At 33.8% G+C, this 27,960-nt stretch overlaps 1 protein-coding gene across 1 annotated transcript in view; it reads right to left on the bottom strand.

Annotated features, from left to right (window-relative positions):
- nectin1b (nectin cell adhesion molecule 1b) overlaps positions 1-27,960 on the bottom strand; it is a 451,256-nt gene that overhangs the window by 113,465 nt on the left and 309,831 nt on the right. Inside the window, exon 6 of the mRNA XM_056478835.1 lies at positions 13,395-13,542. Coding sequence (XP_056334810.1) covers positions 13,395-13,542 — 148 coding nt within the window. The remainder of the gene's footprint in view (positions 1-13,394; positions 13,543-27,960) is intronic.

Genomic DNA, 27,960 nt, shown 5'->3' with positions numbered 1-27,960 from the left:
GATAATATTTGGCTATAATTCACATAAAAGTGTAGATATAAAACGATCTGAGAGTACTCTCAGTGTTGAAAGTGACCAATATAAAGCTGAAGCAATCTTTTTAGTAGGTTTGAAAAAAAGACAAGTAAAATCTTCATCATCACACTAAAATCAATGTTTTGAAACATAAAGTTAAAGGTTTTCTAACAGACACAGAAAAACACAGATCTTCTATGACTGAAACACGAGCAACAAGCGGCGCTACTGTTCACCGGGGGCTCATATACTGGACATGCAGACAGAAACATGCTTGCAAGGCAACACAAGGAGAGAAGAGAGACCAGCGGAGGTAGGAAGACGTGTTTTAGCATATTGAGCAGAGACTGCAAGCGCGGGTCAGTGTGAAATAGCTTTAAAAAGTAGACAGGAATCCTCCCGAGGAATGATTGTTACACAAATAACTTCAAAAGAGTGCATGATGAAAGTGCACACTTCAAAAAGCTAAACTTTGCTGCTTGCGCATATTGTACGGCATTCTTCAGCTCTGACGATGGCAAAAATCATCCATAAACTGTATGGAATTTGGTCAAACAAAAATACTATAGCTAAAAAAAGAATAAGGATTTCATTCATACTAACCTATGTTTTCAGGGATGTATGTACAAATATAGAAGAGATGGACTGTTCAGATGCTCACATTTTGGCTTAAAATTGGCAACTGTTTTTCTTTCATGCAAAGTTTCTTTTGATATCATTTACTTATCATTTAGATGTGCTTTTGTCCTATTAGTAATCAACTATAAGAAAATAGAAAAAAAGTTTTATTTATTAAAAATAAATTTATTTATTTATTTATTTATGCATTTGTTCAATCATTTGTTCATTCATTCATTCGTTTGGTTATTCATTAATTTATTTATACATTTTACAGGTTTTTATAGGCTACTGTATAAGCATATTCTTTTAAATTATTTATATTTTAAATATATTTGTATTTACCTAATGTGTACCTAGTGTACCTTAAACTTTGCATTAAGACAGGTTTTTATTATTTTGTAATCTGATTGACTTTTTATTGTTTAAATGTTTTATGTAATATTTATTATTAAATTATTTATTTCTTTAATTATTGGTTTATTATTATTATTATTATTATTATTATTATTATTATTATTATTATTATTATTATTATTATTATTATTATTATTATTATTATTATTATTATTGTTAGTAGTAGTAGTAGTAGTAGTATTGTTATTATTATTATTATTATTATTATTATTATTATTATTATTATTATTATTATTATCATTATTATTATTATTATTATTATTATTATTATTATATGTAGAAGTAAAAAAACGCAAATATATCTTGATTTAAGAATAATAATAGAATAATAGAATTATATATATATATATATATATATATATATATATATATATATATATATATATATATATATATATATATATATATATATATATATATATATATAAACACGTAGAATAATATAATAACATATAGAAAAACACATAGAATAACAGAATAATTTTGAGTGGCTTTGATACGCAAATATATTTTGATTCAAGAATCAAGAAAAATAATATATAGAATAATATAAAAATATATAGAAAAATATATAGAATTATAAAATAATATATAGAAAAACACATAGAATAATATAATAATATATGGAAGAATAAATAGAATAATTTTGAGTGGCTTTGATGTAGAAGTAAAATAAGTAAGAAGTAAAAGTAAAATAAACATATTTTGATTTAAGAATCAATAATAATAATAATAATAATAATAATAATAATAATAATAATAATAATAATAATAATAATAATAATAATAATAGATATAACAATAGAATAATATATAGAGAAATATATAGAATACTAGAATAATTTTGAGTGACTTTGATGTAGAAGTAAAATAAGTAAGAAGTAAAAGTAAAATAAACTTTGAGTGGTTTTTATGTAGAAGTAATAAAATATATATGCAAATAAATTTTGATTTAATAACCAAACTAAATAATAAGTAGAATAATTGAATAATATATAGAAAAAATGTATAGAATAATAATAGAATAGAATAATAGAAGGTAATTTTAGATATTTTACTGTGAAAAAAATAACAACTTTGTTTCTTGTAATGTTACTATAGCTTGTAGTTATGACTGTGATATTGTCTTGTATTGTGACCTAATTTCTTATTTTAAACAATCCCCATCTCCAATTTGATTGATTGACTGATTGATTGATTGATTGATTGATAAATTGACTATAAATCATTTACATCTGAATTAGAACTGATTGTTACTCCTTGGATGGTGTTGCTCATATGTAAGTTTTAAGATTAAGATTATAAAATATAAAAAAATTAAATTTGCATTGTAACGACAAACGGCTAACAGAATTCATCACATTGTTTCCAAAAGTAATGCTCAAATGCTGCTCACACAGAGCTCAGAACAGGCAGAACTGAAGATCCATCATGCCACACAGAGACTCTAGGGGGGAAACTCTGGAAAGGGGGGTCGACTAGAAGGCCGTGGCCTTTACTTTCCTGGTGGGGGATTCAGGCTTCTCTGGGGCCTCAGTCCCAGGGGCCTCTGGCTTTGTCACACAGCTATCAGCCACTGCGATGCTGGGATCCAGAGAGAGAAAGAGAGAGACTGGTTACTGAAGCAAAGCAGCATAGAAAGGCAGTGATACAGGGAGGGAGAGAGAGAGAGAGAGAGAGAGAGAGAGAGAGAGAGAGAGAGAGAGAGAGAGAGAGAGAGAGAGAGAGAGAGAGAAAGAGAGAGAGAGAGAGAGATTGAGAAGAGAGACAGAGAGAGTTGTCAAAGGTATCTATATTCAATACATATCAATACTGAAATGATTGATATTAATTTTCTGCAGTATTGACACCTGCCACACTCTCTGATGTTCAGATTTGCTGCAGTCCCACACCTCCTGTCAATCAATCAGTCAAATTTATTCGACTTATAGGGCCCTATCATACACCAGGCGCAATACAGCGCTAGGCTCAACGCAACAATTTTTTTTTGCTATTTTCAGATCGGCGCAGCTATCATTTTCTTGGTTTGCGCCATGTTGTTTAAGTCAGGGGTTCCCAAACCTTTCAGCCCTTGACCTTAAAAAATAACAATGCCAGTGACTCGTAACCTCAGTATCCTCTGAGGTGGTTATTAATATATAAACCTTGCGCATAACGTTGCACACATACTAATAGGCCTAAGTCTATTCATCATTTAATTTTGAAGAACGTCACTCGAAGACCATCCTCCATGCACAGATGTGGTCTCTATTTATTTTTAATGTACGTGAGTGCCGTAAAGGTGGCAGAAAGTTTAACCTGGTGCCATAAAATGTATGTGCTGTGTCTTTAATATAACGTAATCCCTCCAGGATTACCAACTATTGAACATTATTATTTTTCTACTGTAGGTTATGGATAAATTGTGGTAATTGTAATAGTTAAATAAAGTGAATTAGATTTTTAGAAATCACCAAGCGTCCCAGCCCCCAACAACCCCCCCCCCCCCCCCCCCAACACACACTTTGACTAGGAATCACTGGTTTTAAGTCCACATGCGTGACTGAAAAGGTACCCTGCTACTTAGTATTTTGTAATAGTTTGCCATTCAAATGGTCTGAGCTCTGGTTCTCAACAAAACTGCATAAATAAGTTGTTATTGAAGGAATCTCACTACGTTAATAATCTAACTATTTTGTTTTAGTGGCTTTTTTGTTTGAATTGGTATGATCTCATTTGTACGAATTAGTACAATTTGTTCATCCCCCAATGACGGTTGGGTTTAGAGTTGGGTGCCATGCGTCCTTTTTAAAACTGTTCAATTTCATGCAACTGAACTTGTACAAATTCATACGAATAAGCCACTAAATTACATAAAACACTTAAAATAGTTACGTTTCCTCATGAAATTAGGTTTGGATATGCAGGAAACAAGGATGGTAAATAAATATTTGTGCATTCTTTAGCAAATAAAACCTGTCGATGAGTAAAAAAATCAAGACTAATATTGTCCAGTGTGAACTCAGCATTAAAGACCGAAAGATTATATGCTCTCTTTCGCCATCAGAACAATGTAACATCAACTACAAAGTATTTAAATAATGCTGCAATTTATATCAAATGTCATTAATTGAATGATAACATTTAACACACAACAATATAAACATGTTAAGTAAATAAAAAAAGAATAACAACCAAGTTTTAATTTAGTATAACACATATATATATTATGCTGCACAACTAAACATTGCAGTCAAATCTATATACTCTGGAGTAAATAACAGATCAAATATCTGTGATCAAATATTGCCTTTAGATAAAGCCTAAACAAATTAAATAACACAACAGACCACTATACATACATCCATATAGGCACTATCTTTATAAAATAAACAGCATATCTAAACTAGATTATCGCTTTAAAAAAAAGTCTGAACAATACATGTGGTCCAACAACTTCAGTATTTATCAAAATATAGTGATTTTAGTACCATCCTTGGCACTCGCTGCAGGTGGAGTGATTAAGGAGCTAGATCACGTCTAATACTGTAGTTCTGATACTATAGTCCATATTTTTGTGAATCTAAATTAAGTTAATATTTTGTTATACTGATTCACAGTTTTGATACTAGTAGAATATCGGAGGGCTAACCAATCGCTTCAAGAACCATAAAGTTTCAAGAACCCAGTCTAATTGTTTAAAACTTGTTAAACTGGGGTGTTTTTTAAAGTATAATTTAAAAAAAAAAACAAGTTTAAGTGTATACATTTCTCGCCCCTAAGGTAGTCTGTGAGTTGATACATAAATTTAGCAGTGATGGGGCAAAGACCAGAGGGGCAGTAAGTGGGAATTGTTCAATCCACAGATGCATAACCACTGTGGGTCAGTCATCCTTTTCAGTGAAAGGTTCTCATATGGAATACCATGCCTGTTGACTTAAAGTTACAATCAGAACCCAGTTTTTTATGTAAAGCTGAAAGAATGGTCGAAATCTTTACAGCAATGTGAACATTAAGTAGTATTCTTTCAGTTTGGTCAGGTTTACAGATCTCTTTAGTATGCAGATTGAATTACATTTTATGTTTGTGGCAATGTATATAGTGTACATGTTTGTTGTATTGTTTTTATTTATTTATTTATTTATTTATTTATTTATTTATTTATTTATTTATTTATTTATTTATTTATTTATTTATTTATTTATTTTTGTATTTTTTTTATTTATGCAAAGCCTAACCAGGGACGAGGGCTGGAATTTAGCTTCATAATATATGCACTATGTATATGCTCATCAGTTGTCTTTGTATAACAATGTCAAGTGTATTGTCCCTGTTAAATAAACAAATAAAAAATAAAAATAATAAAAATACATTTTAAAAAAATGAGCCACGTATAATGTTTTTTAGCACAAAAAAAAAATAAAATATGCATGTTGCAATTTTAATTCATGATGTGGCAGTAGTTCCCCATTATATTGAAATTGCTATCAATATTCTTTAAGATATCCCATTATATTATAAGTTAGAAATTCCAGCATCATAACACCACTAGAGAACAGCCTAATTTCTTCTTAATTTATTCCTCTGAGATGAAATCAGTGTGTTTTATTTGTCTCTTTAGGCCTGCGGATTGATTGCGATGGAGAATGTGGGCAGATGCCAGGTCTTTAGTAGAATACTCCATCTTAGGTGGCATTTCACCAGGGTCGTCTGAAGCGTATTGACTCTCAACGCAGATAAAAGGTGCGTGTTAGAGCTTCATTTTGACACTTATTGCAGCTGTGCGGGCTTGATTTACATTTACCGACAAACACAAGTGCTCCATTTACTGCTGGGTGGTAAATTCAGGATTCTTGAGGGAAAACAACGGCACTAAGGTAAATTATGATGATTTGGAGCCCCTCTTATTTTTTTTTCTTCTCATGAATAATGATAGTCATGGCAAACAAAAGAAATTACATTTAGGCAGAGAACATAATGCATCTTGAGTAAATCACAGAAGAAAGCAAGCAAACTGCTAAGAGGCCTGTACATGTGCTGATTTTTGACACCGCTATTTCTTCGGGAGCAAACGACATGGAAAGTATGATAAGAGTGGGCATGGGTATGACAAGAAAAATTAATTAAAAACTAGTAAAATGTGAACGTTTTAAATATATATATTTAAGGTCAAACGTTTCATTTAGATACATTATTTTTTATGAATATCACGAAGTACTCATTCATAAATATCTTATTAGGAGGCCTACTGTACATTAAGTGTTGTGTCGACATTTGAAAGAATGACTTATTATTTACAGCAAGTTTGTTTAAATCAAATATATTAGGAGTATCAAAAGTAAACTAATTATTTAAATGAAACAAAATAATAATAATAATATTAATAATAATAATAATAATAATAATAATAATAATAATAATAATAATAATAATAATAATAATAATAAAATTGAACCAAACATTTCCACAAAATATTAGATTAAAATTACCCACAGCTCATAAACTCATGCATCTGCCATTGAAAGCGCCACCAGCCAGTTTATTTATTTATTTATTTATTTATTTATTTATTTATTTATTTATTTATTTATTTATTTATTTATTTATTTTCAACAACTTTAAGTAATTCGATTTATAATCCCTTTTTCAAATCTAGTATCATTATGATGCATCTTAAAAGGAGTTTTCAATTCTTTATTATTACTTTTTTTGCCAAAATATATTTATTTTTTAATTAATTAATATTTTTTTAATTAATAGTTTTAATTCAGAAATAAAAATAATAAGTACACCAAAAATGCCTCAATTTATAGCATGTATTAACTGTTTATTTATTTATTTATTTATTTATTTATTTATTTTTTTTTTTATTATTATTTTTTTTTGTTTTGTTTGTTTGTTTGTTTGTTTGTTTATTGGTTTGGTTGTTTTCCTTCTTTTTTTCTTTCTTTACTTTTTTCTTTCTTTCTTAAAAATGATTAAATCACTGCACTTTGCTACATTAACGAGTGCACTGCATATGCTTATTTATTTATTTGTTTGTTTGTTTACAGTGGACAGGGCCAAAGCAAGCTGAACTGCCCCTCTAGGCAAAGGACGATCATGTCACCCTCAACCCGAAAGTGAAAATGAAAGTGACCCGTTAGCAAAGTGAGGATTGTTGCGGATGAAATTAAAGACCAGGTTAGTCGCGGATTTAACTGAGGACGCGGGTGGTGAGGGAGGTGTCGCGGACGCCGCCCTCTCTATTCTGCTGCCCTAGTCGCGGATATAACTAAGGATGCGGGTGGTGAGGGAGGTGTCGCGGACGCCACCCTCTCTATTCTGCCGCCCTAGGCGGCCGCCTACGTCGTCTCTATGGACGCGCCAGCCCTGACAGTGGAGGAAATAAGTCTTCAACATTTCACCATTTTTCTAACATATTTATAAAGGTGCTGTTGACTTGACATTTTCACCAGATGTAACAACCAAAGAAATACATATATGAAAATAAAAATATTCTTTAGTTTACAAATGAAGTTATGTGTTATAAAATGAAATGACACAGGAAAAAAAAGTAATGAACACATGAAGAAAGGGAGGTGTAGAAAAGCAGTGAAGCCCAGACAGCAGCTGAAATCTCTCAGTAGTTATTTAGCAATCCTCTGCCCTTCATCAGTGTAAATTAATACTCGCTGCTTCAGTCCAACATCTACATTATCAGGATGATGAAGATGAAACCAGGGTGGACAATTTAGCAAGACAATGATCCAAAACACAGCCAAGGAAAATTTCAAATGCTTTCAGAGAAAGAAAATCAAACTGTAGAATGGCCCAGCTAATCACCTGACATAAATACAATAGAGAATACAAAATAAAAATCAAATTTGATAGACAATAACCACAGAACCATCAAGACTTTTACACTCTGTTAAGTGTAAGTCTGGGGAAAAAAAAATCACACCTGAGCAATGCATGTTACTTCATACTCCATATTTCTCCTTGTGTCATCCCATTGTTATTACACATACATTTGTTTACTGTTTATATATATATATATATATATTTTTTTTTTTTTCAAAATCTGGTTCAATTCCATATCAATAGCTCCTTTAAAATATTTTTTCCCAGAAAAACAAAACAAAACATGACCTACTGTATATTTCCCCCACCTTATTTGTTTATTTATTTATTTATTTATTTATTTATTTATTTATTTATTTATTTATTTATTTATTTATTTATTTAATCATTTATTCACTCATGCATGAAAAATGAAACCTGCTTTAGTGATTACTTCTTTCTGCATTTAGGTGCAAAAAATAATTAGTACACACATAAGTGCACACCATCAAAACCAAGTGTCCTTGAATAACCGAACAACTAAGTGTGCTTTGCTCATTCAAACGGATCACTTTTCTTCAGAGCAAACGATGCTCAGTCCTGCTTCCAAACTGAAACATCAAGCTCTCGAACCGCAAAACGCAAAATGGCACGGAATCTCTCTCAAAACGAGCATCATAATTTCATCAGTGAGGTAATTAAGAAGTCAGGTGGATCCAGTGCCAGATTTCATGCTTGTGCCAGGGCCAAAGTCCCATGAAGGACAGAAGCCAAAAACTCTCCTGCGAGGGAATAATTATCCTCTCAGAAGGACAGATTACCTGCAACTTTCAAAATCGCAAGTTAAGTGGGGATAAACTGTAATATGCTGCTTTTACTGATCCAAGTGACTCAGTGTGGGTTGAAAGTGATGTTAGTGTCTACTGTACTGTACGTTAGTGTTTTTATTTTACTGACGAATGACTAAATAAGTCACTAATGGGAAGCGGTCGGGGCGTCCGTGTCTCCGTATGGCAGGGAGAAAAAGCCATATGTCCACACATTCATCTCCCATGGTTTTTATTTTGATGAGGGCAGAAGCCACACTGAATTTTGGCCGGCTCATTGAGGATTTTGGGAAAGGACTCAAAGAGAAGACATTGATGGGAACCGGTGGCAAGTCCTGTGCAATACAGTGTCGGGTTTCCAAATTAGAGAAAGATATATTATATGGACTGAGTTCACAAGTCTCAAGTTGCACTGTTAAAAAAATGCAGGGTTCCACACAATTCATTCATGTTTTCCCAACACAAATTTCAATGATTAAGTGGATTGAACATAAAACAATTTAGTTGTCCACCCAAAAATATTAAGAATTGTGTTATTTCAGCTCAAATATACAGTAATAAGTAGTTTGTGATTCTCTACACTGTAAGCAATGCAGGATTCCATGCAATTCATTCATGTGGTCCCAACACAAATTGATTAAGTAAACTTAACAAAATTTAAGTGGACTGAACATAAAACGATTAAGTTGTTTAAAAAAAATCTCGAGAATTGTGTTGTTTTAGCTACTTAAGTTACTTCATTCCTGTGTATTTGATAATTAGTCTATTTTTGGACTATTGTCTATTAGATTTTCAATTCTATGTTTACATGTCCGCTTATTATGTTTAGTGGCTTGATCAAACTACTTACAGTATTTGAGCTGAAACAACACAATTCTTGAGAGGAGGGGGGGGGGGTTAATAATTTTACTCTCAATCCACTTAAATTTGTTAAAACAATTACATTAACTTAATTGATTTGTGTTAGAACAACATGGGGAAATTGTATAGAGCTCAGCATTTTTACAGTGTATCTCTCTTAGCTCACATAATAAATGTGCAGCATGTAAGTTTGACACCCAGTGGTTGAAATAGGTATTGCATTCCTGGATCAAAACAATCGCAAGTGCAGGTTGCCAGATTGAGTAGTGAGTCTGACTGTTGAGCCTTAAGTCTGATCAAAGTTGCGTTCTAAATTAAAGAAACGTCATGCGATAGAAAGAATATTTTCCATATTAAAAAGAGTTTTTTTTCTAAACAACACATCGAATTGATACATTTGAAACGGCTTCTGTTTCGTGCAGCTGAAAAACAGGATAAACTGTGATCACTTTAGGTACACCTCATGTGCTTTATTCAGTGTTAAATGCTAATAATGTGAGTTTGAATGCCATTTTACAATAAATTTATTGCCGTACTACTGAAAGCAGCAGCAGATAGCTCACCTCAGATGTTGAAAATAAAATAAACCGTTTGAAACTGAACTTTAAAACTGTGACTCAAAACTAATGGTGATTCAGCATGTACATTTAATAATGTTAAAGTTTAAGGTTTAATATGTATTTATTCGATTATAAAGCTTTCGATTATATTGGAGTGCAGTGAGTGCACTATGCTGTGCTTCCAAATGGCTTTATTTAAATTTCTGTCATGTTTCATCTGGTGCAAACAACTAAATTGCTTATCACTGCAAATCTTGTCACATAACGTGTTGTTAGGACACAGGGTTACAATGTAACCTGCGCACCTAATTTTTACGTTCGTAATAGTTATATTATTTATATTGGGCAGGTTAAATGACCAAAGCAAATACAGATGTAAAACACGTTTCACGGCACGGAAAACACATTTCAAAGCAGAATATCTGACTTCAGCATTGTTTTTTCGGATAAACAAGAATGTTCACTTGGAATGTTTCTTAAATATCTGCAAACATATTATGGTATTTATATGCTTTAGAAGAGTCAAAAACTTATACAGCACCTTTAAATATTTTACATACTGTACGAATGTGAGCTATTGGTGAATAATAGTTTATATATATACTTATTAAAAAAAACGAATAAAAAAAAACTAATTAATAAAAAACTAATTTCTAATAACTGATTTTTTTTATCTTTGCCATGATGACAGTAAATAATCTACAGATAGTAAATGTTCTGTAGACAATCGAAAAGAAAAAATAGCTTAAAGGGGTTAATAATTTTGACCTTAAAATGGATTTGGAAAAAATGAAAAACTGCTTTTATTCTGGCCAAAATAAAAGAAAAAAAAAATTATTAGACATGCTGCGAAAATTTACTGAATCATTTGGGTAATATTAAAAAAAATAATAATAAAATAAAAGGGGGGCTAATAATTCTGACTTCAATTGTACACACATATATATATATCCAAATATGTATATATATATATATATATATATATATATATATATATATATATATATATATATATATATATATATATATATTTGGATTATATTCAGTTTTAGACAACACAATGTCAATGTGTTAACTTCAGATGAGTTAAGAGATCATTAGACTGGTTATTACAGTTTATCAGTTTACTAATACAGTATGCTGTAGTATTCATTATCACAGCGTTCAATCTGACAGTGGTAAAGTGTGGTAAAGAGATTTTTGACCATGGCATTCATGTTATTTGCAGCATCCTCTTGCACTTACCATTGTGTCACTCAAGTTAAAAATAGGCCTGGGGGTCTAGTCACCTTTATTAGGTGACTAGATACTTAGTCAAAAGTCCAGTCACCTTTATTTCCAATAGCACTTTATATAATGCAAGTTTTTAACAATGCAAGCCACGCTAACATTCTTCGATTACACTACAGAGCACTCGTAGACTTACAAAGATTGCTAAGCACTTCTCCAGTTATGATGCTTCAGGGAGAAAGTCCATAATTCGAAGATTTTCATATAATTGTTTCTATAATCTTCTTAGGCTTACGTTGCCTTTGGGACACACAGTTCAGAACTACAGCTTATCGCTACTCATTTCTAACAAACCCCTTCACAACCACAGACAACGGCAATCACTGTAGATCATCAGGGCTGAAGTTTTTTTCGTCCTTCCGAGTTCCCATGTAGCCCTGACTTTTTTATTTACTTATTTATTTTTATTCTCACTGAAGTGTGCTGTGCTTAAAACCGCAGAGCGTCAAGGGTTCTGTTTATCTGCCATGCTTTTCGGGATTTGACTGGTCCTGGCGCTAATCTGATGTGCCTCCTGCAATCAGCCCTGATTGAAACACCTGTCTCTCAAACGGAGAAATGGACAAATCAGGTCTACATAGCAATCAGGAAAACCTCTTTAACAAATAGGTAACATGCTCTTAAGCAATCAAGTGCATCAACTAACAGCAAAAAGGAGAGATGCCTTTAAAAAGTGATTTTTTTTTGTGTGTGTGTGATGACCCCATAGTATTTAAGGGGATCTATTATGCCAAAATCACTTTTATAATACGTTTAGGCACAATTGTGTGGCAGCAGTGTGTGAATATAACCAGCCTTTGATGGTTAAACAAATATAAATTCCATATTTTATAATCAAACTTAATAAAAACAGTGTGCAGAAACACTTTGATTGACATTCTCCCTTTGTACGTGTCATCAGAGAGGCAAAGCCTCGCCCAATAGTGACGATCTCTACCTCATTAGCATTGGACATTAGTCTTGTTTTCGAATCTGCCAATATGCTGACACATGGGCACTTGCAGCTCCGCCCAAAAGAGGGCTGAGAGCCCAATCTCATTTGAATTTAAAGTGACAGTCGCCAAAATGACACAATTTGGATCAAAGCCTTAAAGGAGCAGTATCAAACACTCATGAAATATTATTTGTGAGGTATTTTGAGCTGAAACTTCACATAAACACTCTAGGGACATCATAGACTTATTTTACATCTTGTAAAAAGGGGTATAATATGTCCCCTTTAAAGGTGGTTTGCTCATTTAAAAGCCCTATTCAGACAAGATTTATTTTACTGAGGGATAATAGAGAAGCTTCTGTTTCATAAACGTACATTGTAATTTTAATCCAGTCTGAATCTGCCATCACTGTCTTTTTTTTCTCATGCGGCCGCTGTAAAAATTTCAGAGCAAATTACCTACAATTTTTCAGCAAACTCTGAATAAAAAATGAATCCCATCTGAATAGGGCTAAAGTAACAAGAAGATTGATGGGATTATATATTGAGTATTTTTTTTATATAATAGAAATGTACTGTAACATGACCAACAGAAATATTCTGTGATGCAAAATAGAACCGAAGGATTTTTAGCTTCCTTACTAATTAACTAAATAACTAAATAACTAACCAACTACATAAATAAATAGTATGTTTGAAAATATAGACAATATATGTTGGTGCATTTAAATAAAACCATTTAATTAAACAGTTATAATCAAAATAATAGCACCTTTAGGCATAGAAATATAATACATTTAAATAAAAAATCTAAAATTGCAAATTACATAATACAAATAATAATAATAATAATAATAATAATAATAATAATAATAATAATAATAATAATAATAATAATAATAACAAAGTTTCTCTTAAATAAGACAGATGAAAGTAAATGTCTTCATACAGTTTCCCCTATGTTACTGTCTATTGATTCCTGCTGCAGGCTATTTCATAAAGTGCTGGGGACAAAATTGGCCATGGCAAAAAGTGTCCACAATCAATATCACCTGTGAGTGAAGTACTTACAGATCGTTGTCTGTTTCGGTGCGAGGTTTCTGTCCTCTTCTGTACACCATACATATCGTGGCCACCACTCCAACAATCAGTCCGGCCACCACCACCACTCCCAAGATGCCAAAAATTCCACCTGGAGGTCCTTGTGCCATTGGCTTTTCTGCAGGAGACGAGAAAGAAAGAAACTGTGAATCATCTCGATAAGAGTCTGATTCATCCTTCCAGAAATAAACAATCAAAGACTCTGAATCACAAATCTAAGAAGTTCCAGCCCTAACAGCACCAGTTGACCACAGAAAATAAAAACATCACAGTTTATATTTCATTCCTGCATGGAGGAAAATACAGTGTGTGGGCTTACGCATTGTCTCTAATTTAACTGTTTGCATCTTTTACTCAAATGCATTATTTGATCAAATATTAGGCCTGATAGGTTAAGAGGAGAGCTGGAAGAAAATATTAAAAGCACAGCATCATAATCATCAAGCCATGATGAAGAAGTACAGTAGCAACATATTTTCTTTCTTATTTTTGACATATATGCTTTGAACAACTAAGGCATAAACTTGTTTGTGGATTTGATATTGAGATGTGGGAGTTACCATAGAAAATGAATGGGGACATTTATATTTACATAATAACATAATAATTAACATTTAGATAATACATTTGGCATTAGAAACTTTTCTTTGTGTTTCTGTTTCATGTACAAAAGAAAATATAAACATTCAAATTGTGAATCAAACAGAACAGAACAGAACAGAACAGAACAGAACAGAACACAATTAAAAAAGTAAATAAAAAAGCAAAGCAAAACAAAAAAAAGTTAAAAAGTAAATAAAAAGGTAGAAATAATATAAATTAATAGAAAAATAGAAACAATATCAGAAAAATTGAAAGTATTATATATATATATATATACAGTTGAAGTCAAAATTATTAGCCCCCCTTTGCATTTTTTTTCTTTTTTAAATATTTCCCAAATGATGTTTATTAGAGCAGAGATTTTTACAGTATCTCTGATAATATTTTTTCTTCTGGAGAAAGTCTTATTTGATTTATTTCGGTAAGAATAAAAGCAATTATTAATTTGTACAAAAACATTTTAGGGACAAAATTATTAGCCCCTTTAAGCTATATATTTTTTCGATAGTCTGCAGAGCAAACCATCGTTATACAATAACTTGCCTAGTTAACCTAATTAACCAAGTTAAGCCTTTAAATGTCACTTTAAGCTGTATAGAAGTGTCTTGAAAAATATCTAGTAAAATATTATTTACTGTCATCATGACAAAGATAAATTTAATCAGTTATTAGAGATGAGTTATTAAAACTATTATATATATATATATATATATATATATATATATATATATATATATATATATATATATATATATATATATATATATATATATATATATATATATATTATAAGTTACTATATATAAGTTACTTACTTACTCTCAGACCCTTAGCCACACCATAATGGTGTTTCGTAACATCTAATTTTTATGAGGTGGGTTGTTAGCCCAATACTCAACCCCCAACCTGAAGGACCAGAACATACAAACATACATTATGGACGATTTAACTTTACCCAATTCACCTACAGCACATGTCTTTGGACTGTGGGGGAAACTGAGCACCCAGACGAAACACACGCCAACACGAGAAGAACATGCAATCTCCACACAGAAATGCCAACTGGCCCAGCTGGGACTGGAACCAGCGACCTTCTTGCTACCCACTCCGCCACCGTGTTATATAACAACCTAACCTGACTATATATACATATATGTCAGAAAGAAGGAGTTTTTAGACAGTCAAATGAAAGCCAATACTGTTAAGGAGTCTGGCAACACTAATGTTACATGTACAGATGACAACAAAATTGTCCTCATTCATACAGATCCACAAAAACAACAAAAAACGCTGTATTCTGTAAGACTGGCCAATAAATGGTGATGTCACCTCATAAAATATACACACTTACATAAAGTCAATCTTATTCTAGGGGATTAGAAAAACTGATCACCTGATGTGCTCATAACTGCCATGGTATGAGTCAAAATTCACAACACCATCAATGACGCAAGTGCCAATTCTTATATTATTAGCATCTCTTTGTGAGTAAGAATTTCTTGGTACTAATTTCCTGGAACTAAATGATTATGTTTTAAAAAGGTTATATTCACAATCTGCTTTTTTTTGTGAATGACACAAATATTACAATACAGATTTTTTTTTTCAATATTATAACATTGTGCAAGCATTCATTTCACGTGTCAAGGAAAGGAAGAGTTAACTTCTGATTCTCCAGACAAAAAAAACATAGTCTTTCTTCTCATCAAAATCTAAACTTACATTTTTTTTATTTCATAATAAATTATTCACACAGTTAAAATGCAATAAAATGATGGTTCACCCCAAAAGTAACATTTACTCATAATTTACTCACCCTCAATTGATTACAACTCTTTTAATCAGTTTTTATACTGCTAAACACTAATGAAGATGCTTTGAAGAAAGCTGAAAACCAAATTATTGACTTCTCAAGTAGGAAAAACAAATACTACCCAGCAGTCACACAACGACACAAGACATTAATATTAGGTTAGATTTAGGTCGTGATGTTGGGTGACCAAAATTCAATGACTAGCCAGTGTCTAGGGATAATGTTATTTTGATGTCCAATAACAATGTCAAATGATTTTTAATTTATTTTAGGTTGTGTTGGAAAGTGACCAAAATCCAACGTTGAGCCAACATCTTAAACCAACATCATATTGACGTGAAAAATACTGACTTTACTTGTCAGGTATGGCAACCAAAATCTAACATCTGATAGACACCATAATGGCAACATCCACACAACGTCAAGCTATAACATCATTTGATGTTTTTAGGTTGCTTTGAAAAGTCTGTCTGACGTTAGGCACTGATATCGGTATGACATAGGGTTCTGATGTCAACTCGATTTTCATTTCCACCCAAAATGCAACATCCCACGACGTTGGGGTACAACGTCAATCTGACATCATGTTGACGTCCTGTGCCTGCTGGGTAAGGAAGTCAATGATTACAGGTTTTTAACTTCAAAACAGGGGCCGTTGCTAGGGTCGAAAGGGACCCAAAGCCCTCCCCCTCCCATTAGAAGAAGTTCTAATTAACCTGCTGAACAACCCCTGCGGCAATAAATTATCTACATTCGTTTTCCAGCCATCTTAGGTATTTTCATAAGAATAAAGTCTTTTTTAAAATCCGATGCTAACTGACATAGCAAGTTACAGTGGAATATAGCAATGATATAATAAGCTAGATGCATTAACTCACTGTTATTTAAATTTATACAGAAATAGATGTGACTGGCTATATCATTTCTATATTCTAGATAAATATGTCTAGATGTCTTTATCATATCTAGAAAGCTAGTACAATGTCTGTTTTTCTAAATAATTCAAATGTATTTACATTGATATGATTTATTTCACCAAAACTTCACACATTTTATATTGTGAAAACAAATATTAAGCTTCATCAGTAGTTAGAACTATTCAGTTTTGCAAAACAGTTGTATTATTACCTCAACAGCTTCAGCTCTTCAAAATTAATAAATGAATGACGACTGCAGTGGCGGGATTTTTTTTAACACTTGCCGTGTGACTGTCCCACTGGCACTTGCTGGTAGAAACAGGTACTGCTGAACATCTGACCATTTAAGTAGATGACTCAAAAGCTGCAATAAGTGGAATGCACGTGATACATATGGGATTTTAAGTACTTGGATAACAAAACAAATGTTATACACCCTATTTTTTTTAGGTGCAACATATTCCAAAAGATCAGGGGCTATTCACAATACATCAGGGGCTTATAAGGGGCCTCCAACGCCACTGCTTCAAAATATCTGATTTTGTGTTTAACAGAAGAAAGAAAGTCAAACAGGTTTGGAACAGGTAAAGGGTGAGTAAATGATGACAGAAATATCAGTTTTGGGTGAACTATCCCTCTAATACATAAGGATTCTAAAGTACAGCACCTTTAAAATCTAATTCAGAATTAAACTCTACTTACACTAAATCCATAAACTAAATGGAAGTGAACAACGCAGCGCTGTAGGAAAAAGAAAACAAATGTTTCATAAAGAAACAGAATTACTTTAAATTCTGCAGAAAGATGGCAAAATATTATTTTACTTGGACTATTCGACTGTTTATAATAATAAAATGGTGAAACAGGCAGAAACTGAATGTAAGATATTCCTTTTGAAAAAACAATGTCGGTTTTATGTTTGCATTCAAGGCAAGGTCAGTATGAAGCTTTAAACACGGCATGTCTCGAAGGTTGCGCAAGGCTACATTCTCACAACCTCTGAGACTGCCAGCAAATATATGTGTGAATTTCAGTCAATGCTGTTGAGGTGTGAAGGTAAAGAGGTTTCTCCTGTAATCCTTGCATCAGGGCTGAAAGCAGCCGTTCCCTTTGTATCTCAGCAGATAAAACCCAGACTGAAAGCACAAAAGCTTATACTGCACTGCGCTGATCTCCATTAGCTAATAATATTAGCTTCTTATTAGATCAGGCTGTTAACTTGTGCTAAAGTACAGTAACTAGGGTTGTTGTGAGAATGCAATTATATAAAATATGCTAAAATAATTACTTTTATTATTAGCAATTGGGAGTCGTTTGGTCGCCTCATAGCAAGAAGGTCCTGGTTCGAGTCCCAGCTAAGCCAGTTGGCATTTCTGTGTCGAGTCTGCATGTTCTCCCCGTGTTTGCATGGGTTTCCTCCAGGTGCTCCGGTTTCCCCCACAGTCCAAAGACATGCACTACAGGTGAATAAACTAAATAGTGTATGTGTGTGAATAAGTGTGTAAGGGTGTTTCCCAATACTGGGTTGTGGCTGGAAGGGCATCGGCTGCATAAAAACATATGCGCTGTAAACGACGTGTGCTGTAGGTAAATTGAATGAACTGAATTGGCCGTAGTGTATGAGTGTGTGTGTGAATGTGAGAGTGTATGGGAGTGAGATTGTATGAGAGTGTTTCTCAGAACTGGGTTGTGGCTGGAAGGTCATCCACTGCGTAAGACATGTGCTAGAATAGTTGGTGGTTCATTCCGCTGTGGCGACACCAAATAAATAAGGGACTAAGGCAAAGGTAAATTAATTAATGAATTAGGATGAGGGCTCAGCAAAAGTTATTTGCTCCCATGTAGAACTTTCGTGCTCCAACAAAAGGACTATAACTATTTTAGCCTGTTAGCAACACCTCACCAACTTCCTAGCAACGCTTCAAAGTTCCTTAACAACACCATGGAAAATCATCAGGCATACCCTAGCAACACCCTAGCAACTACTAATTGTATCTTACCAACTGGCCTGCAACCACCTAGGTATTTATCTATCTATACCAGGGTTGCCCAAACTTGGTCCTGAGGGCCGATGTGCTGCAAAGTTTAGTTCCAAGCCCAATCAAACACAACTGGGCTAGCTAATCAAACTCGTACTAGGCTTTCTTGAAACATCCATGCTGGTGTGTTGAGGTGTGTTGACGCTAAAATCTGTAGGACACCGGCCCTCCGGGACCGAGTTTGGACACCCCTGATCTATACAAATCGTTTCAAACTTTATGGTTTAAAAACTATATATACAGTTGAAGTCAGAATAATTAGCCCCACCTAAATTATTAGCCCCCTGTTTATTTTTTAAATATCAAAAGGGGGGCTAATAATTCTGACTTCAACTGTATTTATGAACATGTGACTTGTATGTCATATATGTAATTTGTGTATACTGCTGTATATTGAATGTCTATGTCCTTTTCTTCAAAATATCTTCTTCTGTGGGGTTCTTCTATAAGAATTTTCTGTTTTGGGTGAACTATATCCCATTAAGGCATAGCTTTAGGTAAACTATATCCCATTAAGACATGGTTTTGTGCTCCTAGAGTCACCATTCATACAAAAAAGCGCAAGCAAAAACAATCAGACTCAATGCATTCCAGCAAAGAAAACATTCTCACATGTAACCCAACGGCGCAGCTGCTCGTGGGTGTTAAGCCACTGTGTTTTTTTGGCGGAAAATTGGGGCAAATATGTTATGACGACTCCGGCAGCTGTTGCTGACTTTATGATTGGCTTGTAGTTTTGTGTCGAAAGCAGTCAACGTTGGCAGCGAGTGTCAACATGGCGACCGATTCCCCTGTCAAGGGTAACTCATAAAAGTGATGCAGTGTGACTGATGCCCAGCAGGGGGTGAGAGTGTTCAGGGTGGCACCATATGGGCCACAGCCAGTCACATGTCAGAACTCGACTAGACTACCGACTCAAATTATGTTCAGACGTGCAACACTTAGATTTAATTACTAAATATGGCAGATGACAGAATTATTGTTGACAAGGAATCGGGCCAAGAAATGCAATATATCACTATGTACAATAAGCAAAAAAGAAAAGCTCTTTGCGGCTTTTTTTTTTTTTCTAACGCCCTTGTCATAAATAACTTTTAATTCTGTCGTTTAATGGATCTTCAGCTTGTTTTGCAAGATTTTATTCTGTGCTTCCGTGGCTTTCTAGGAGATTGTGCTGTCATATACTGAATACTGAGTTTGATCGATTTGCTTGTTTGATTGATTTACATTGAAGTGCTTTTGCAGCCAGGAAGGCTTTATTGCGCAGTGGTTGATCGTACAAGACTTTATGGAGGTCTTTCTCCGAAATATTAACTTTGTCTCTGTTTCTTATAAAACTCTTTATGATAAATTACAGGCACAAATGAGGCACAGTTTGACAGAGCGCGACTATAAAATTAAAACAGTTAGCTCAAGAAGAATCTGATGAAAAAATATTGGAGTTCACGTTGACATTTATGACTTTTTAGCTCAGGGTTAATTCGAGCATAGTTTGAGACATTACTGAGATCTATTGTGTAACACCATTTTCTACTAAAAATAGAAATAGTTTCTTGTGTTTGTGAAGAAAAAAATGTGTGTCTTGTATTCCTAACATTGCGGGGACTAAATGTTTTGGTTGTGGGGCAATTCTTTACATTGTAGGGTTCTAATATCCTCACAATTATAGAAATACCAGTAAATTCTGACCTTGTAGAGACTCTTTTGGTGCATATGAGGAAAACAGCTCATAAGTTACACAGGATAAAGCATTTTGTATAATGTAAAACTGCTAAATATAGGTAGCGTTGGGGTGAGGGAATATAATATACAGTTTTATTCATTAATAATTGGCTTAGTCCCTTTATTAATCAGGGGTTGCCACAGCGGAATGAACCGCCAACTTCACACATTTTATATTGTGAAAACAAATATTAAGCTTCATCAGTATGCCAACCAGCATATGTTTTACGCAGTGGATGCCCTTCCAGCTGTAACCCAACACTGGGAAACACCCATACACACTCTTTCTCTCACATACACTACGCCCAATTTAGCTTATTCAATTCACCCATAGCGCATGTCTTTGGACTGTGAAGGAAACCGGAGCACCTGGAGGAAACCCAAGCCAGCTCGGGGAGAACATGCAAACTCCACACAGAAATGCCAACTGGCCCAGCTGGGACTCGAACCAGCGACCTTCTTGCTGTCAGGCAATAATGCTACCCACTGCGCCACCGTGACACCCAGTTCAGAATAAATTTGAGCATAATTTGAGACATTACGGAGATCAATCGTGATATTTGTTTGCATGATTGCATTTTTAGGGGATCTTTTGAAAATTGGTTTACAATCTGAAAAAAATGTGTGTGTGTGTGTGTGTGTGTGTGTGTGTGTGTGTGTGTGTGTGTGTGTGTGTGTGTGTGTGTGTGTGTGTGTGTGTAAATCTTGTATTCCTAACATTGCAGGAACCATATTTTTTGGTTGTGGGCCAATTCCTTACATTGTGGGGGCCAAATAGTATTACAATTATAGCAATTATAGCAAACCAGTAAATTTTGACCTTTTAGAGATTCTTAATTTTAGAGATTCATAATTCACACAGAATGAAGCATTTTGTACAATGCGAACTCCACACAGAAACGCCACAGAAACACGAACCAGTGACCTTCTTGCTGTGAGGCGACAGCACTACCTACTGCGCCACCGCGTTGCCCAGACTTTCATTGCATTCATAAATTTTTTTATGCCATATATTCACATTTCAAGTTATATAAGCAACTTTTTTTTTTTCAATTGTCTACAGAACAAATATAGAAAAATATCGAATAAACTATTATTTACTGTCATCATGGCAAAGACAAAAAAAATCCTTGATAAATATTTAACATGCAATATTACATGTAACTTACGGATTTAACTTATGGATTTCTAAAGTTTCACACTCGCCCAGAAAAAGAAAATTGAAAAAGAAGTGTATTCTAGATGATTCAATAGTACTATAAAGACAGGCAGAAAACAGAATAATGCATTCTCATGAATCTTTAACTGCTGAGTACTCCATCAAACATCCAGGGCACAATGGCTCAGACGCACTTCCAGAGATCCCGAATTGAATGACAGAGCGGCATTAGAATTCCACCCTCAAACCGAGTCTGCCAGCCTCAATAAGGCAAACCTGGGGCAGAATCAATGGCTTTCTCCCCTAGTGCTGTGAGAATCTCTACACACTTTCAAGACTTTACAGAGTCAGACGCCTTTCTATAGCCCTCATGATGTCTTCATTATTATCTGACCATGACTGTCTCTCTTTTTCTCTATCCCGACAGGACGAAGCCTCTGTCCCAGAAGTGTTTTTTCTTTTTTTCCCTGACAGCTTCTGATCGCTTGGTTGACTCTCTCTAGAACACAATGACGGACATTTGGAGAACCACTTCACATAACAGCAAACAATGCCGACACAAGCCTGCGGATCCGTAAACCGCCCCGCGCTGCTCACACTTTGAGCTTGACACTCAGCGTGGACAGTGGAAGCAATTACATGTCACTTCGGGACGACGGCTTTTGGGGCCCAGACTGACCTCTGAGCTTCCTGCTGGCTATTTAAAAGTGATGTTGTCTGAATGCTTCAAACGGAAGGAGAAAAATGCTTGTCGCATGTATGGTGCAACTTCATGAGGGATGTGAAATGCAGTCTCATGGATGTATCACTAGCTGTTTTTTTAAGAAGTGTTTGCTAGTCATGTTGAATGAAGACTCAGACTCACTCCCTTTCTGTTTTACTAATTTTACATACACAAAAAAAACATATTGCTGCATACTATCATCTCAAAAACTTTGCATTGCAAAAACTTGTTCATGCTTTTATGACCAGTAGGGTGGATTACTATAATGGACTTCGCACTGGCCTCCACAAAAAGACAGTTGCAGCTGATCCAGAATGCTGCTGCCAGGATTCTGATCAGAACCAGAATATCAGAGCACATCACACCTGTCCTCGGGTCTTTACACTGGCTCTCAGTTACACTCAGAATAGTTTTTAAAGTACAAGCAATTTTTTTACGCATTTGCCATTTATGAGCAAAGCAACTTATGAGGTCCCAATCATTTTTAAACATGTCAAAAAAGTTCTGGTGCTGTTGGCTTGAATTTGTGAAATGTGTGTGGTTTAAGCCAATTTATCTGAAGTTGACCAATCAGGAATATGAACTCACTGAACTGTGTGACATGTCATGCATGATATGGTCATCAGAGAAGATAGTTTCTAGGCTTTATAATTCACACACATTCACGGGATGACTAGGTATCCTGGTTTCCCAGTGCTGTAAAAAGCTGTATTTTTAGCAATCATTCATGGCTTGTATTAAACCTTGATATATGATATACATATATGATATATCAGAATTCACATCTTGTATTCCCATCTTTAGACCACATTCACACAAAGCCAGATTTATTCCAGATTTTTATATATGTTTTATATAAAATATCTTTATACACAAAACTACATGATAACATTACACACAAAAAAAAAAGAAAGAAGAAGAAGAAGACTTGGAGCACACTCTTGCACACATGATAAAACTGGCGAATGCTTTTTAGTAAAGCTATTAAGCTCAATATGTTTTGACAGCACAAACGTCTACGATTGTTGAAGCTGTTTTAGTTAGTGTGTTTGTTTGTTTGTTTGTTTGTTTGTTTTTGTTCATTCATTCGTTCGTTCATTCCTTCGTTCGTCCTTTCCTTTGTTTGTTTGTTTCTTTGTTTGTTCCTTTGTTTGTTTATGTATTTATTATTTGTTTATTTGCTTGTTTAATTATTATTTTATAATTTTATATTTTTTTATAGCATAACAAACAGGAACGTACTCAAACAACAACAAAAATAAACAAATAAACAAAAAAGAACTAAATAAATACATAAAATATAGTTAAGAGAGAATTGTGTGCATGGTGTCTATACCTTCAGTGATTTTAGACTATCAGGGGAATGAAAACAGTTGCTACTGTATATATATATATATATATATATATATATATATATATATATATATATATATATATATATATATATATATATATATATATATATATATATATATATATATATGTGTGTGTGTGTGTGTGTGTGTGTGTGTGTGTGTGTGTGTGTGTGTGTGTGTGTCTGTCTGTCTGTCTGTCTGTCTGTCTGTCTGTCTGTCTGTCTGTCTGTCTGTCTGTCTGTCTGTCTGTCTATCTATCTATCTATCTATCTATCTATTACCCCAGTGATGGGTAAAACAAGTGCTGGATAAGTTGGCGGTTCATTCCACTATGGCGACCCCAGATTAATGAAGGGTCTAAGCCAAAAAGAAAATGAATATATATATATATATATATATTTGGGGCGTCATGGTGGCGGATTGCAGAATCACCTCACAGCAAGAAGGTCACTGGTTCAAGCCTCGGCTGGGTCAGTTGGCATTTCTGTATTTACGTGGGTTTCCTCCGAGTGCTCTGATTTCCCCCATAGTCCAAAGATATGCGGTAAAGGTGAATTGGGTAAAGTAAATTGTCTGTAGTGTATGTGTGTGAATGAGTGTGTATGGATGATTCCCAGTGATGGGTTGCAGCTGGAAGGGCATCTGCTGCGTAAAACCTATGCTGGATAAGTTGTCGATTCTTTCTGCTGTGGTGACCCCTGATTAATAAAGGGACTAAGCTGGAAAGAAAATGAATTAATTAACATATATACTTTTTTTTTCTTTTCAGTGAAGAGAGTGTCACAGAAGTGATGTGGGCTGATGATGTCATAGTTTCAGAAAATATATAAACTGGGTGTTCACACGAAAACGGCAGGGCATTGTTTTAATTTAATTTAATTTTTTTTAAATTATTATTGCAGTGTCATTGTCCCAAAAGGTTGGTTCCATCTGGACGAAATCTCTAAACAAATTTATATAAATTCTATTTAATCTCAAAATGAGGCCTTAAACAGTATATCATACCAAAATAATAATAATTTCGTAGGTTTTTTTTGGAGGTCTTGGGGCCAGATTTACTAAATGGGGAATTAACTCGAGAGAACAATCTCTTAAAAGCACCAATGGGAGTGGAAAGTCTAGCAAGTGCTACTAACAAACCACAAAAGAACACAGATGCAGCACCTCATTTTCATGTCTAACACGCTGCATAAACCAGCACAAATTAATTCACAAACAAGCAAACCCATGGTAATAAGGTGTGTAATCTACTAAAAACACGGGCACAAAAAAAAAAAATCATGTGTTTAACTATTGGTCCAAGTACATATACAAATAAATCGCATTGCAGGATTCATTTAAATACTTTCCTCCCATAATTTTTTCATCTGAAAGGGAGACTCCTTCACATGCATTTGCAATAAGGCCAGCCCAGCAGCAAAAAAATAAATAAATAAATACAGTATGTATGCATTTTCATTGATGTGTTTTACTGCGTGTCTGTAGTAAATCCTGATGCCAAAAGAATATTTGTGCTGGTGCTAGCTGTAAGTAAATCTGCATTCTCCATACAACAATAAAAGCTTAAAAAGCTGGCAGCATATTTATAAACTTGCCTAATGCTTGATTCTGATTGGTTAAAATCTAAACCTTTTTAAAAATAATGCTCCGTTAGTTAATGTTAATTAATGCATTTACTACTATGAACAAACAATTAGTAATACATTTATTACGGTATTTATTCATCAATAGCCCCATTCACACATACCGACCTTTCCGGAAAATTACCAGCAATTTTACAGAAAGAGAAGCTGTAATATTACCGGTAATTTGCTGTAATGCTGCTCTGTGTGAACGCGAAAGTAAAATTGCCGGAAAGAGCATGTTCACATTTAGAGCGCGCTGACGTGAGACGTCTACTCCAGCCAATAAGGACATTCAGACACATTTACATCCACGTTGTTTATGAAAATAAAAGCCTTTGAATTTTTCCACACACATTTAGCTGCAAGATGTTAGTCTGATAATGTTTCTATGTTACATTTTAAAGCCTACTGTAAATAATTATCGATAAAATGCTTATGATAAACCGCTGTTTGTTTACCATCAAGCTCTGCTTCAGTTGCTTGACGCGTGTGCACGTGAAGAAGTGCTCCGGTGAGCGCCAGCACACACACATATTATGTACATCTCTACATGCAAAAGTGTTCCTCCATATGTTTTCATCGAAGTTGTTCACGATACTTATGCATCCACAGAATTTGTAAAGTAGTCAAATGTGTAAACATTTAGCTGCGGTTTGCGATTCTGTTTTTGGATGTCTCTGGGACAAAGCAGCTGCAGGAATGCTAAAGCTTTAAATAAAAGTGAAACCATCAACAAAAGCCCAACCCCCTTCTATGTTTACAAATAAAAGCGCAGCCATTTAGAGCTCATTTCTGGTTAATGATGTCAGAATTTACCTGGAATTTGGAATTGATGTGTGAATGGTGCCTGTTTTGAACAGCATTTTTTAAAATACACCTGTAAAGTCATTTCGGAAATTTTCCGGATATTTACTGGTATCACTTTGTGAAAGGGGCTATTGTTAACGTTTGTTAATATTATTAAAGTTAAATAACATTTGTTCATGTTAGTTCATGTTAACTTACAGTGCATTAACTAATGTTAACAAGTGCAACTTCGGATTTTAATAATGCATTAGTAAATGTTGAACTATGATTAATAAAATACAAGATTATTGATACGAAAGGTTAGTAAATAGATGAACTAATGTAGCATTACATATTACCGTTCACCCAAAACATAAAAAAGTCATTATTTATTTAATCTCCACTTGTTCCAAATCATTCATTGAATTGAATAGTATTTTTTCCCCCTTATATTTTGGCTGCACTGGTTTTCAGCCTTTAAAATACATTTGTGTTCAACCTAAACTCATAAAGGTTTGGAAATCACTTAAGTAAATAGTGAGTAAATATTCATTATTCACTATCCATTTTGTATAGTGATCAAAAAAAATACAAAACATGTGCTAACAGAAAGAAATCACACTGATTTAAAAAAAAAAAGACTAAATCCAATGTTTGGTGGTAATACAGCATTGGCTTTTGTCAGAAACATGTTAGAATTGGAAAAAAAAGCCAAAAAAGAAAGAAAAAAAAAGGGAGAAAAAAAAGAAAATTGCTTCCCTATTCAAAGTTCACATGATTTACCTAATCTACAAATCGTTTTAAAGCAACATATTGAGAAATAATGTGCATAATAAAGAAATAAGTGTGGCAAAAAGAAAAGAGACGTAGCATGTTTTTATTCCTAAAACTGCAGTTGCCCTTTGGGTCTGCTTTCCATTGCATTAATGCATCAGTCAGACACAATTTTGTGTTACATAACACAAACACACAATGGGGGACAAGAAAAGGTCTGCAGAGAAACAACTGCAGAGAAAAGAGCTGTTTTTTTCTCTCTCTCTGCTAAAAATGTTGAAAGCACATCACCAATTTGCCAATCGCAACCAATTCAAGTTAACTTACCAATACAACTTTACGCTTCTTTTGTCTGTATGACTATCATCAAAATAAATAAATTAATTAATTAATAAAAAAAAAACAGTACCTAGGTGTTTCGGCAAACACACCGCTGACATAATGGCTCCTTTAGCACTTTAAATAAATTAGTTGACGCCTTCGAATAATCAACACTTCTGTATTGGCAAAGCATATCGGCATAAGTTTTACATATCGGCAATGTGATAATTCATTTATATGCTAATATCGGCCAGTTCCGTTCATGTGATGATAATATCATGCACCCCTAGCATCAATCCACAAAGCCTCTCTTTGTTTTAAGATTTTTATCAATTGATGTCTGTGCATAATCAACACTTCTGTATCGTCAAAACATATCGGCTTCATTTTTGCATATTGGTCAATGCGATATTTAATTTATATACTAATATTGGCTGATTTTGATTACATACCTATAATATCATGGGTTTCTAGTATAAATCTAAAAAGTTTTTCTCTGTTTTAATATTTTTATGAGTTAATGTCTGTGAACAATCAACCCTTTAGTATCGGCATATCGACAATGTGATAATTCATTTATATGCTAATATTGGCAAGTTCTGTTCATGTGATGATAATATCATGCACCCCTTGCATCAATCCACAAAGCCTCTCTTTGTTTCAATATTTTTATCAATTGATGTCTGTGCATAATCAAC

Source organism: Danio aesculapii, chromosome 18 (genome assembly GCF_903798145.1).
Source record: "Danio aesculapii chromosome 18, fDanAes4.1, whole genome shotgun sequence".
In the NCBI taxonomy this organism is placed as follows: Eukaryota; Metazoa; Chordata; class Actinopteri; order Cypriniformes; family Danionidae; genus Danio; species Danio aesculapii.
This window is presented reverse-complemented; position numbering and strand designations above follow the sequence as displayed.